This window comes from Physeter macrocephalus, chromosome 4 (assembly GCF_002837175.3).
Source record: "Physeter macrocephalus isolate SW-GA chromosome 4, ASM283717v5, whole genome shotgun sequence".
NCBI classification, from domain to species: domain Eukaryota; kingdom Metazoa; phylum Chordata; class Mammalia; order Artiodactyla; family Physeteridae; genus Physeter; species Physeter macrocephalus.
The window spans coordinates 127,567,377-127,582,277 of record NC_041217.1 but is presented as its reverse complement, the minus strand read 5'-3'; the positions used below and the strand labels follow the sequence as shown (position 1 = coordinate 127,582,277).

At 40.7% G+C, this 14,901-nt stretch overlaps 1 protein-coding gene across 1 annotated transcript in view; it reads left to right on the top strand.

Moving 5' to 3' along the window:
* The window catches only part of PDE4B (phosphodiesterase 4B), a 489,372-nt gene that overhangs the window by 364,766 nt on the left and 109,705 nt on the right, over window positions 1-14,901 (top strand). The window contains exons 4-5 of the mRNA XM_024119649.3: window positions 8,399-8,435; window positions 8,568-8,638. Of these exons, the coding sequence (XP_023975417.1) occupies window positions 8,399-8,435; window positions 8,568-8,638 (108 nt within the window). The remainder of the gene's footprint in view (window positions 1-8,398; window positions 8,436-8,567; window positions 8,639-14,901) is intronic.

Here is a 14,901-nt window from a genome sequence, read left to right as displayed (position 1 = left end):
CAAAGCAATCTACAGATTCAATGCAATCCCTTTCAAACTACCACTGACATTTTTCACAGAACTAGAACAAAAAATTTCACAATTTGCATGGAAACACAAAAGATCCCCAATAGCCAAAGCAATCTTGAGAAAGAAAAACAGAGCTGGAGGAATCAGGCTCCCTGACTTCAGACTATACTACAAAGCTACAGTAATCAAGACAGTATGGTAATGGCACAAAAACAAAAATATAGATCAATGGAACAGGATAGAAAGCCCAGAGATAAACCCACGCACATATGGTCACCTTATTTTTGATAAAGGAGGCAAGAATATACAGTGAAGAATAGACAGCCCCTTCAATAAGTGGTGCTGGGAAAACTGGACAGCTACATGTAAAAGAATGAAATTAGCACACTCCCTAACACCACACAGAAAAATAAACTCCAAATGGATTAAAGACCAAAATATAAGGTCAGACGGTATGAAACTCTTAGAGGACAGCATAGGAAGAACACTCTGTGACATAAATTACAGCAAGATCCTTTTTGACCCACCTCCTAGAGAAATGGAAATAAAATCAAAAATATTCACATGGGACCTAATGAAACTTAAAAGCTTTTGCACAGCAAAGGAAACCATAAACAAGACTAAAAGACAACCCTCAGAATGGGAGAAAGCATTTGCAAACAAAGCAACGGACAAAGAATTAATCTCCAAAATTTACAAGCAGCTTATGCAGCTCAATATTAAAAAAACAACCCAATCCAAAAATGGGCAGGAGACCTAAATAGACATTTCTCCAAAGAAAATATACAGATTGCCAACATACACATGAAAGGATGCTCAACATCACTAATCATTAGATAAATGCAAATCAAAACTACAATGAGGTATCACCTCACACCAGTCAGAATGGCCATCATCAAAAAATCCACAAACAATAATTGCTGGAGAGGGTGTGGAGAAAAGGTAACCCTCTTGCACTGTTGGTGGGAATGTAAATTGATACAGCCACTATGGAGAACAGTATGGAGGTTCCTTAAAAAACTAAAAATAGAACTACCATACGACCCAGTAATCCCACTACTGGGCATATACTCTGAAAAATCTATAATTCAAAGAGTCATGTACCACAATGTTCATTGCAGCACTATTTCCAATTGCCAGGACATGGAAGCAACCTAAGTATCCATCGACCCATGAATGGGTAAAGAAGATGTGGCACATATATATAATGGAATATTTTTCAGCCATAAAAAGAAACGAAATTGAGTTATTTGTAGTGAGGTGCATGGACCTAGAGTCTGTCATACAGAGTGAAGTAAGTCAGAAAGAGAAAAACAAGTACTGTATGCTAACACATATATATGGAATCCCCCAGAGGAAAAAAAAAAATATATATATATATATATATATGGTTCTGAAGAACCTAGGGCCAGGACAGGAATAAAGATGCAGATGTAGAGAATGGACTTGAGGACACGGGGAGGGGGAAGGGTAAGCTGGGACGAAGTGAGAGAGTGGCATGGACTTATACATACTACCAAATGTAAAATAGATAGCTACTGCGAAGCAGCCGTATAGCACGGGAAGATCAGCTCTGTGATTTATGACTACCTAGAGGGTTGGGATAGAGAGGGTGGGAGGGAGAAGCAAGAGGGAGGGGATATGGGTATATATGTATATGTATAACTGATTCACTTTGTTATACAGCAGAAACCAACACAGCACTGTAAAGCAATTATACTCCGATAAAGATGTTAAAAAGAAAACAAACCAGAACTTACAAAAATAGTAAGGGCACACTTTCATAATAAAGAATAGTCCTTCCCAAGAAAACACAGTTGTAAACATGATCTCATCCTATCAAAGATACTGATAACAAGATATATTAAAAGCTTTGAGTGAATAAAAATAGCCCAGAATTTTGTTTTGCAAATATTTCAGCATGAGAGTAAAACTTTCATGTGCTTGTCAGTTTAGGAATTTATATTTCTCAACACAACAAGAAGTAGAACTTGAATATCCAGATTCTTCTGAAATTTCGTTTTATCAGGACCATGTTGGAAAATCCAGTTTTACACAGGTATTTTGAGCTAACTTGAAGTAATGCTCTCAAAGCTATTTCACCCGATTATTACTCTTCAGGATGATTTGAAATAGAGGAACAGCAGCCCCTGAACCTCTTACTGCTTCTCCTGCCTTCTACCCATAAAGCCAAGAAAAAGAAGGACAGTAATAGGTTTGGAGTCTTGATGTGAAGGCCGCTGGATGGGGGCTGCAGCATGTTCCCCGCTCAGGAGCCCCTCTTTCCAGAACAGAACAGTCATGAATTTACACAAGAGGTAGAGAACTTTGCATAATTCCTCAGCATTAAATCTTAACAGTAGAGACAACACTAGCTTTTTAAAATTTCTCATCTGAGCTCTTTCAGGAGGAAACATATAGGCAGGGAGAATGAGTGAAAAAGATATTGAGTTAAAAAGTGAATGGAAAATTAAAAGTGGCTTTATCATACAGCAACAAAAGAGAGACTGAAATAATGCTTTCTAGTAAAGAAAACAAGATCGCCATTGGATCCCAAAAGGAAATTTCACATGCTTTCCTAGATGTGGCAATAATTTATTGGTTTCTGTTTTGTTCCTGTGCTGTAGTCATCTTTAACGTAATGTCTTTGTATACCAAGGTACAGATTTCCCAATGGGAACATAAAGTACCGGAAACTGGTGAGGCCAATTAGATTGCCCCAAACTGTGGCAGGAACCACCCTGGACAGGACCAAGTTTTAATTATCCACCAGTAAAGCCACAGGGAGGCAAGATCCATGTTTCCTTCATTTGGTCATCCCATTTGTAGTCTTACACAGACAAGGAACTTTTTAAAGCCACCATTTGTATGAGAAGTAAGTAGTCTCTAGAGAGAGCGATCAAGGGAAATGAGATCTGAGAACCAAGAAGAAAAGCAGAAATAAGAACCCACTTAAATTTAAGACCTGTTTATTGATGGACTACCAAAAAAGTACAATGTGGTGTCTAAGACTTGAGTTACAGCCATCATACTTACTAGCACCATGGCTTTAAGTCATTGAGTATTTTTCGTAGTGTCTAAATTACCTGTAAATAAAAGCACACGTTTATTAAGCATTTCCTATATACTATTTAAAGTCCTTTACATATTTTAACTCATTTAATCCCTATAACCCCAATGTAGTTGGTACTGTAATTTTCTTGTCTTAAAGATGAGGACATTGAAGCGCAGAGAGGTTAAGTAACCTGCCCAGTAAATGGGGAATCACGGCTTAAATCCAGGGAGTCTAGATGATTAAACCATATGGTTATCCAGTACATAAACAAACTCTAAATAATGATGAAAAATAAAAATAATGATACGAATCTCTGCTCTGCCTGCCTTTCCAGCTGTTATGAAGATTATATACATCCTTTCTTTTAACAAAAATTTACTTACCTTTAGGCACTTTGCAAACAAATGAGACATTTTCTTTGTCTTCAGGGGAGCTAAAAGATCAGTAAGTCAACAGGCAGTTGTAATACCTTCGGAAAAGGGCAATGTCCATGGAAAGGGATGCACTGGACTTTGAGAGATCTGGCCAGGCAAGGCGAGCAGCCTGCTTCGAGGGGTTACAGCTAAGCTAAAGGAGTTAGCCAGGCAGAAAGGTGTGCAGGAGGAAGGGCTATGTGCTCACTAACTCTCTTGTTGTCAAGAACATTTGGGGGAGCCACAGCTCAATATGGCTCAGGCAGAGAACGTGAGAGGATGAGGAAGTGGTGAGAGACGAAGCCAGAGAAGTAAGCAGTTCCCTCATCCCGAAGGGCCTATGTGAGGAGTTGGCATTTATGCTGCAGATAAGCAGTGGGGCGCTACTAAAGGCTTTAAAACAGGAAAATACATAATCAGATGAATGGTTTTGAAAGATAACTCTGATTTCAGTCTAAAGAACAGTTTGGAGGGTGGACAAGCCTAAAGATGTTTCCAAGAGCCAAATGGGAAGCTGCTTTGGTAATCTGCATCTTAAAGGATGGGGATCTACATTAGAACAGATCCAGTGGACGATTAATAAATATTTGCAAGTTAGGATAAGCAGATGTTGGTGGTTGACTGTGGGATGAGGGAAAAGAAGTTTTCAGGCTTGACCAACAAGATAGGTGCTTGCACCATTCCCCAGGGTCAAGAACATACTCTTACCACGTGAAATAAGGGACATGAAAATGCTTTGTAAACTGTAAAGTACAATATAATTATTAGTTCTCTTGATTGTAATGGGGGCAGAAATGACTACCCTAAAGAAGTTCTCACCAGCTGGGAAGATAGACATGATACCTACTATAATGAAATAATGATACCTACTACTAATACAAATAACTATAACTAACAAAAGTGCCTTTATGTGCCTAGCACTGTTGTAAGAGTTGTACATATATAATAACTTATTTAATTCTCACAACACCCCATTTTACAGATGAAGAAAGTGAGGCATAGAGAGGTTGCCTAATGTCTCATAGGTAGTAATAGTGCAACTGAGAAACAAACCAATGCTGTCTGGCTCCAAAAGCTGTGCTCTTAACTACAATAGTATATGTCTCTCTCTAAGGCAGATGAAAATTAGTATTACAAGAAAAGTACGTGTAGTCATGAAACAGAAGAAGTTAAAATTAATAAAACCCAGAGTGTAGCAGTAGGAAGCAGCATTTTTGCTTCCTAGAAAAGCATTCATTGTTGAGAGCAGACCTACACTCGATTCTAAGACCCACAGAGTTCTGATCTCCAATTATCCTACAAAATTGTAATGTGCTAGTTTTGTCACTAGATGGTGCTCGTGCCACGGTTCTGAATATCTGGCCTCGTTCCTGAGAGGTACTGTCCGCTCTAGTGGTTTGGACAGCTAAGAAGTACATCAGTTTTCATAACCAATCAAGTGTTTTGTTACATTCATGCATTTTATTATTAATGTACCAAATTATGATTTTAAAAATTTAGAACGGTTTTATAAATAATCTGGCTATACTCAAATAGAAGTTTTTTTCTTTTGTTTCTTCAACTTGCTATGAGTTATCTATGAATTATCTGATCATTTCTCCAGCAGCTACTGTCTGATATACAGCATTAGCTTTTACAGCTCAAATTCTTTAAGGAACCCATTGCTGGGGATCTGAAAATTCGTCTCTTGCCTCTGAGTGTTCTGCTCTCCTAAACTTCAAAACTTTCATAATAATAGTCATTTTGACACCGAGCCCTCTCTTAATGTGTTTTCTCTTTTAACCTCTGTTTAATCATTAGTTTGTACAGTTTTAGTAACTCTCCACTCATGCAACAATGCATCAGCTTTAGGTACTACATATGTATGAGATTTGCTTGTATTATCTAACTTTTGTTGGACATGTAGACTCCAGAAATCCAGGAGCCATAGATGACCTACTTAAGTCTAACACTATCACTTTATACCCAGCTCACCCTGATGTCTTCTGAACAATGTGAACTTCACAGCAGAAATCTGAACGAATAGAAAGATATTTCACCCATCTCCAAAATATAGCTTGGGAAGGGGTAGTTCTTGTAATAGCTCACCACCCTGCATTTATCACAACTGTTCCTCTCTTAAAAGAGCCCTGAGGTTCTTCCTTTGACTCTCTCTATATATATACACCCCACCCCAGGAAGCCACTCCCTGCCATTGCTTTAAGGGGCCCCACTGTTGTAGGTACCTCCTAAATCTCTAGCTCTAACCCCCATATTTCAGTCTTCCCACTTGCTGTTTCCACCAGGATATCAACAAATATCTTAAAACTCAACATGTGAGAAAGTGACATGTCTCCTCCAACTCCTCCTCACTTTTTAACTTCTACTCACGACTTCACTATTTTCCCAGATACCCATTTTTAAAACTGAAAATAGTATTTCTTTATGACCCCTTATCCAATTCAATGCCAAGTCCTTGGCAAGACGTTCAGGGTCTCTTCCAGTTGTCTTTTCCTGTTTCTTCCTCTGCCTCACCAATGTCTTCTCATCAGAATGATGGCGATATCCCCCTAACCCATCTTCCTGGCTCTGTCCTCTCTTCCATCCATCTCTTGTATCCATAGCATTTTATTGGGTTGGCCCAAAAGTTTGTTCAGGTTTTTCCATAAGATATTATGGAAAAACCTGGGACTTCCCTGGTGGCTCAGTGGTTAAGAATACACCTGCCAATGCAGGGGACACGGGTTCGATCCCTAGTCCGGGAAGATCCCATGTGCCGCGGAGCAGCTAAGCCCGTGCGCCACAACTACTGAGCCTGCGCTCTAGAGCCCGCGAGCCACAACTACTGAAGCCCGCGCGCCTAGAGCCCATGCTCCGCAACAAGAGAAGCCACCGCAATGTGAAGCCCGTGCACCGCAACAAAGAGTAGCCCCCGCTCGCCGCAACTAGGGAAAACCCATGCAGCAACGAAGACTCAACGCAGCCAAAAAAAAAAAAAAAAAAACAAAAAACGGATGAACTTTTTGGCCAACCCAATACTTTCTAAAGCACTTTTCTGTTTGCCTATCTCACTAAAAACCTTCACTGGCTCATTTCTTTTACTGAGTTGAGCACCAGCTCCACAACCGTTGTCCACAATGTCCATAATGTGGGTGTGGGGGACCTTTGAGTCTTATCCGCTACAAATGTCTGTCACTGCTCAGCTCTAAACAGCCACCAAGCATCTCCATGTTCAGGACTTTCCCATTTCAATGCCTCGGTTCTTGCATTGTTCTCATTAGTAGCACCTACCATCCGTGCCTTTTAAAGCCTGCCCTTCAAGGTTCATCTCAAATACCACTCATTCAATCAAGCCTTTTCTACTATGTCTAATCTGTAATGATCACATCTCCTTTGCACCCCATTAGGTATCAATTGTTTGTATTTCTCATTCTGTATTTATAATATTTACTGCAGTGTTTTGGACATTTTTTTGTCTCCTCTGTTTTAACTTGTGGGGCTCATGAATTCTGTATAATTCAATCAACTATGCAGGGTCGTCATAAAACAGGAAACATAATGTTTAAAAGCATAGATTTTTGGAATCAGTCTTAGTTCTTTCATTTATTCGCTGTGTGCTAGTTAAGCGGTTGCTTACCTGCTCTGAGCGTTGATATTATCTATAAAATGGGAATAAGAGTCGTTGCCCCAGTTCTTGTTACAAGAATTAAATGAGATTTCATGCAGGGGCTGACAGATGGTAATCACTCAAAGAATGCTTACTCTTGTCAGTGTTCTTTTTATAGTCACTTAGTCACTGTACAAATCAGATGCACAGGAAGTTTAATGAAATTGAAGGGGGACTTCTAGCTAAAGACCAAGGTAGAAAGGATAATATTGTATTAAATAATACCCCAAAGTAAAAGCCCATGCTAGAGAAGAAGCTCCCAAGGATGTAGGTGTTATCCAACCCTGGATCCCTAGGCCTCACCTAATGCCTGGTACTGGGCAGGTGTTTAATAACCATTGGTTGCACTCCCGTAGTTAGCGAATAAGGTGCCATATATGTGTGGCGATCGTGAAGGCAGAGAAGATGATCAGACAGTGAAGGAAACTCATTGTCCACCACCTTCTGTGCGACTGTTATGATTTACACTGTGATAGCGAATTACCCTGATTGTGTGTCTGCAGCTCAGGCCAGCCTGTCTGCTAATGGTTTTAATGGAGACCTGCTGAATGTGGATTTAAGAAGAGGTATCAAAGCATGTGCCAGAGAGAGAGTGCACTTCTGAAAACACACTTTTGACTACTCCTACGTACAGATTTATGTACCACTAGGTTCAGCTTAATCAGATCTTTGGGACAAAATGAGAGACAATGATATAATAGTAGGTTCAGTCCCTACACTACACCCCCTTAAAAGCTTTTCCTTGGGTACTTTAAGAAAAAAGTTGTCTTAAAAACAAAAAGTAATGGGATTCCCAGACAGAAATCTGTGTTTAAATGGCATTAAGGCTGTGGTTCAAATCAACAAAAGCCAGGAAATCCAAAGTTAACCTTTATCCAGACTGTTAGGCCATTTTTTTCCAACTCTACGTGTGCCTTTGAGCAGCCCTCCTTTTGAATTTCCTGGCTCTGGCAACCAAAATCCACAAATTGCTCTGAATTACAGTACTCTGGGTCTGCTGTTTAATGGGAAAATACCCTGAAGATATATGCTTACTTGCAAGTGTTTTTATGTATAGCCACTGTAAATCCAGGAGCCATGAACCTGGTGGGTTTTTTTCTTTCAAGTTCCTGAAATCCCCATCTGCACCTAAATCAGTCCTGCCTTATATCCAGGTGGAAGAATTTGTATAACATTTGTGTTGCTAACACTGATGAAGTTTCATATTACAGCTTATATGACACAGTTATAATTCAAATGCATTTAAAAAATGTTTCTTTTCTATCTTTTCACCAGACATGGCGATGACTTGATTGTAACGCCTTTTGCCCAGGTATGTATCATGCTGGCCTGGCTCATTCTCACTCTGTCTCCAGGTGTAGTTACTAAGTGTAACCTCTAAACCTGCCCATTCCTCTCCTTTTGTTCCTAACCATTCCTAACAGTGGAAACATTTTCCTTCTAGGTCCTTGCCAGCTTGCGAAGTGTGAGAAACAACTTCACTGTACTGACAAACCTCCATGGAACATCCAACAAGTAAGCATGCACTTTTTGTGGCGTTATAAATCCTTTCCATAAAGGCGAAACCCTGAACAGCACTAAAAAAACCCACAACCCAACACTAATGCATGGAAATTTGCCCTCCTAGCTAGGTTAGGATACATGATAAAATTTAAAGTAGGATGGATCACCATAGTATTTTAGAACTGGTAAGATGTTAGAAATTAGTCCAGATCTTAATATCTTTGTGCCTTTAACATTAGTAGACAGGAGTTCAACAGATGAGATGGGTTCTTTTGTTTTACCTTTGTATTTACTACTTGAATACTCATCAGTAAAGGCCGTAAATTCTATTAAAATTCTTTTGGAATAAACTATTAACGAGTTCAGAGAATTCAAACTTAAAATTACACGTACCAAAAGTTCAGGTCCAGGTTGCCTATTTTTTGATAATATATAAACAGGTTCATGTAACTTGATGATAAGACTGGGATTATCTTCTCTTCTGCCCATAACGAGCTACATAAACTTGGCCATTTCAACTAACAGGGCTGAACATTGGTCTCCTCATCTGTTAAATGAAAGGTTTGAACTTAATAACACTGCAGTAATTTTCTCCTCCGAAATCATTTCAATCTGTGGGTCTAAGTGCTATGCAGTTCACTATCCAACAATTTAAAACTCATCACAGGGATCAGAAGGTCATAGAATCAATGATCCTGGGATGGTAGGGCCAGAGGAGAACTTTGAGAAATGACTCAGCCTCTTTGTTTTACAGAAGGAGAAATCAGGCCCTCAGAAATCCAGCAAGTTGCTAACAACCACACCATAGGCTAAAGATGCACCAGGGCCAAATCCTAAATCTCCTGATTTTTCTCAGCTCGTGTTCACTATAGGACACCCTGTCTCTCCAGTCTTTGTGAAATTATTCATTGACCCTCTACTTTGCTTTTATCCAAATTTTTATTGTGTGGAGTTGTTAAAAGCGAGAGTAAACCCTGCTTTGAAAGCTAACTTTTCTGTTCACTGTTCTATCCCTTTTCCCGGAGCTTCCTGTGAGAGAGTCCCACATAGCCCCATGGAGTTTTCCTATCGTTGGTCTCTCCTCCTCTAAACTGTTCTCCGAACTGCCACCAGAGCCCTCTTTCTCACTTGCTGTTTGGCCATGTCACTCTCCAGCTTGAGTCACTTCAGTGGTTCACTCTGAGCATTACGATAAAGTTTAAATGCGTGTGCTTGGCCCCAAGGCACTGCATGATCCAGCTCAGGGTACTTTGATTGATAGTTGATTGGGTCTATATTGGATGCAGTATACAGGAAAGCTAGAGGCTTGCCCAGCCTCATTTGCAGTGGTGCTCCCTGTTTATTGTTAAATAATTCACTCAACAAGTATTTATTTAGTGTACTATTCATCCACACGTATATGTGTGTACTTAACAAATATGTATTGAGCACCACCTTGTACCAGGCACTGGTGACATAATAGTGACCAAAACAGACAATTCTCTGCCCTTTCAGGGTTTACATTCTGATGGGAAGTGCCAGGGCCTACAGAGGTGTACAGTCAGACCAGGTCTCTGGCCACATGGAATCACATCCTAACAGTTGTGGCCTGGTTGTTCCCTGCATGTTCTATTCTCCATCCTAATTATGGACTTACTGTTCTCGCTTCCTAAAATGTCTCTCTCCACCTGCCAGTGATTGCCTCACTGAATCCTGCTTGTCTTTTATAACACTCATTTGTGTTACCTTCACCAGGATGCTTCCCCTGACCCTGCCAAGCCTGGTTGAGCGCCCCCCAGTGGCCCCAGAGCACTCTGCAAATCATGTATGGATCTCTGCCACGACCACTAGACTGTGTGTCCCCGTAAGGACCCTTGAAATTTACATTTACTTTTCCTTGACTTTCTAAGAATTAGCAGAATGCCTGACACATAGTGTGTGCTCCATAAGTATTCATCATGCATATACATCTCTGAATTACTAATTGTTAGAGAAAGACCACCAAATGTTTCAAAAATTATTTTTTCGGAAGTGATCCTTTCCATTTTTCCATCTTTTTTTTTCTCTACAGGATATGGCCTCTGGGGCCTTATTTATTGGCTTCATAACTCAATTCTACCAACTGAAAATTATGTGACTTGGGCAAGTTATTTCACCTCTCCAGACCTCAGTTTCCCAATCTATAAAATAGGGTTGTTCTGAGGATGAAATGAGTTAATATTTGTAAAGCATTTATAACAGCATCTAGCACATAGTAGTAGGTGCTCAATAAATGTGAGTTATTATCAGTGATAGTTATGTTTCTCTTGCTGAATCCAGAAACAGTGTAATCCTTTGGAGTTTTCACATCCATTATCACAGTTATCATCACCGCAAATGATGTTTATGACCCACGTGTTGCCACCACACTATGGACAAGGAAACAGAGCTCAGGGAGATTAAATGACTAATGCAAAAACAGCTCACTTCTGAGGGGATGAGCAGAGCCAGTGTTGAAACATAGTATCCTGATTCTCTTGCAGTGCTCTTTTGTAAGGAAAACCCAGTTTCTTTTCCTTCTTCTGTAGGGAAAAACCCAGTTCTTTCCTCCCGCGTTTGTCTTCCCAGTGAGTCTTCTTTACTAGTCACACAAAACACTTCACTTCTGACACTTCTGGTCACCAAATACATGGAGGTTTTCCCCTCACAACAGCAAGAAAATGTCCGACACCAGCTGGGTGTCCCACAGTTTAACTCAATCCTGATGCTTTCTGACATAGCATCAGATCCCACAGGTTAAGGGCTCAGTCCCACAAGATTGCCCACCGCCTCCCTCCCCACTTCAGACACCAGTTGTAAGCTCAAGTGATCATCTTTGCTTGTGACCCACCAACTATAAGATTCCAACGACACCCCCCTTAATTAATTTCATTAATTTGTTTGAGCAGCCCACAGAACCCAAGGAAACATTTACTCATGTTTACCAGTTCATTAAAGGATATGATAAAGGATACAGGTGAACAGCCAGATGAAGAGGGCAGAGTCTGAGAGGGTCCTGAGTGCAGGAGTTTCTTCCCCTTGGAGTTGGGGTGCATCACCCTCCTGGTGTGGTTGTGTTTACCAGCCTAGAAGCTCTCTGAACCCTGTATTGTTAGGATTTGCTGAAGGCTTCTTCACATAGGCATGATCAATTATTAACTCCATTTCTAGCCCCTCTCTCTTTTCTGGAGGATGAGGGGTAGGGCTGAAAATTCTAAGCTTCTAATCATGGCTTGTTGTCTCTGGGGACCAGCCCCCATGCAGGAGAAATCCGGGACCCCACCAGAGTCACCTCATTAGAACAAAAGATGCTCTAGTGCTCTTATTACTTAGGAAACTACAGGGAATTTTAGGAGCTCTGTGTCAGGAAGCAAGGGTAGAGAACAATATATGTATGTTCTACTATCTCACATCTTTCCATTTACTGTATCTATTCAGTCTTCCGGGTTATGGGATGAAATCTCTGAAGGCTTTGGAACAGAGTCATTTAGGAAGAACTTATGGAATAGCTGAAGGTCAGAGAGCCTGAGGCAGAGACATGAGCTAGGAGAGCGTTTCAGGAATTAAAATATGAAGCGTAAAACCCTGGACCAAGATGATGGAGGTAGGAATTGAGGAGGAAGAGATTAATAAGGATACATCCCAAAGGCTTCTTTAACATAGCAGGTCTCAAGGCCACTACACTGCACAGCTCCAGGGAGAAGGGGTGCCAGTGGTGATGTGTTGGGGTGTTTTCAGTTACTGGTTTGTTGGCATGGGCTCAGAGGTCCTTCCTCTGTTAAAGCATCGGGGAATTCAGCCTAACCCTGCTTATTATAGGCTGTCAGCTGAAGCTACTTTCTCGAGATCAGATTTTTCCATAGCCTTGGGGGTTTTGAGCCACATAAACCTCCATAGTTGCCATATACAGAGTGCCCTAAGACCATAGTTGCCATATAGAGAGCTCACCCAGAGCCAATTCTCACACTCTGGCTGAGGACCACCCTCCAAATCATGGCTGTTTGTGTCACCTCTGGTCCAAACCACACTCAGCAAACATAATAGACCAGCAGTAGAATAGTTGCATCTAATGATCATTTCCAAATCCATACCCATATCTGTACAGAGTTGATCCTCCTACTGAGTTCAAGTACTTCCTTAAAACCAACATGTCCACCACTAGAGCTTCACCAAAGGGAGTTGAGATTGCCTTGGTCTAGCTCGGGCTAAGAAGTGAATGATGGAGCAGACTGGCAGGGGCAGGTTGGAAAACTGAGGGTCCATTTAATGCACTCTATTCTATTCCTAGATAGTCAATACCCTCAAACAAATAAAGACAACTGAAGACAAGAATATCTGTCAGGAATGGATCCACCATGCTAAGAGCATTCCCCCTCCCACCCCAACCCAGATATTCACTTATCTCAACAACTGAAACTGTAAGATTCATGGAACTCAGAAGTTGTTTTCTGGGATATTTGACTTGGGTTCCAAAGTGCTACTCCTTGCCTTGAATGTAACATTTAAGCAATAATTATGTCCTTGGAATGGTTTTCATGAAACATTTGGATAATGTGTTGTTTTTATATGAAAAGGAACTCCCACATAGAACTATAATTCTCATAAGTCAAGATTTCCTTTATCTTTTGGCTCTTTGCTCAGCATAAAAGCAGTTCATTGTCTGTCTGAGCTTTACCACCCAAAGGGTGAAAATCTCAAAGTTCCTATTGAGGTGATTTCCTTGCACTTCCTTGAAATGTTCTATTGAGGGATGCTTGATTGAGCTTGTATTTCTTGGCTTCAGATTAAAACCTATATATCCTTTGTCCCAGGAATTCTGAAACTATGGCTTTCCTTTAGAGTTGTTAATTCAGATAAGCATTCCCTAAAGCATTTACTGACTTTAAACAGACTGATGGAGAAATCACATGTGAATGAGAGTACCTACCAGGGAATTGAGCTGGTAGCAAAGAGCTGTCCCCATCATCCAACTCTGTCACTAACATCACACACATCACCGGTGGCTACCGGGAGATCACGTAACATCACTGTATTAACATTCTTCCGAGGTATAATTAAATGAACATGTATGAAATCTTTGAGAAAGAATTAATAACCACTGCTTTTTTTTTTCAGTCTTTCATTGCCTTGTGTCCTTTGGCATGGGATTTAAATTAGCTGAGAATAATAAAAATCTTGAGCATTCAGAGCTGGAGAGAACCCAGCCAAATTTCCTCAGAGTAAGGGAGGAAATATATGTAAAACCTCTCACACAGGATCTGGCACTTTGTAAATTAGCAGAAAATGTTGAGCTGCCTGTTCTCCCCAGGTGAGGAAGAAGCTGAGAAGTTCAGTGAGTTGCCCAGGGCTATATGGTTAGAAGGTGCCAGAACTAGGATTAGAATTCCTGTCTTCTTATTCATAGTCCAGCTCTTTTTCCACTGTGTTATTCAGGGCTGGAAAGTATTAACTGCTGTGGCCATATTATCCTCCCTATTAATATCACCATCTTTACAACCCAGGCATAGAACTTATGATTCTTCTGTAAGTTAGGGACCTTTGGACTCGTAATGGGCAACCAGTGCCATTTTCTTCTGACATTCATCACAGTTTTCTCATTGGTACTCTCATGCCCCACAAGCAATAATGCAGCCTCCAGATGTCATTCATTCATTTAAAATGTATCGAGCTTCTTCTTTGCACCAGCTCTTGAGAAAAAGTGATGAACATTTATAAATGTACTCCTTGCCTTTCCAAAACTTACACACACAGATGTTCACCCGAATTAACAACTCTAAATAAAAGTTATATTTTCAGGGCTTCCCTGGTGGCGCAGTGGTTGAGAGTCCGCCTGCCGATGCAGGGGACACGGGTTCGTGCCCCGGTCCGGGAAGATCCCACATGCCGCGGAGCGGCTGGGCCCGTGAGCCATGGCCGCTGAGCCTGCGCGTCCGGAGCCTGTGCTCCACAATGGGAGAAGCCACAACAGTGAGAGGCCCACGTACCGCCAAAAAAAAACAAAACAAAACAAAAAAAAGAAGTCATTGGGAGGATCAGGTGCTATGTGTCGCTGTGCTATTAAGAAAGCAGAGATTTCCAATATTGAGGGTCTCTTGGTTCTATGTCTCTTTTCACATAAGTCTTCTTTGGAACTCCGGAAGATAGTTAAAATAAAAGTATTTAAAAATATATTATCAATCTAATCAACAGCTATTGACTACCTATATGGTACCAAATACTTTGCCAATTACAAGGTTACAAAGATGAATGAGATTCAATCTTTGTTTAAATTTCTCACA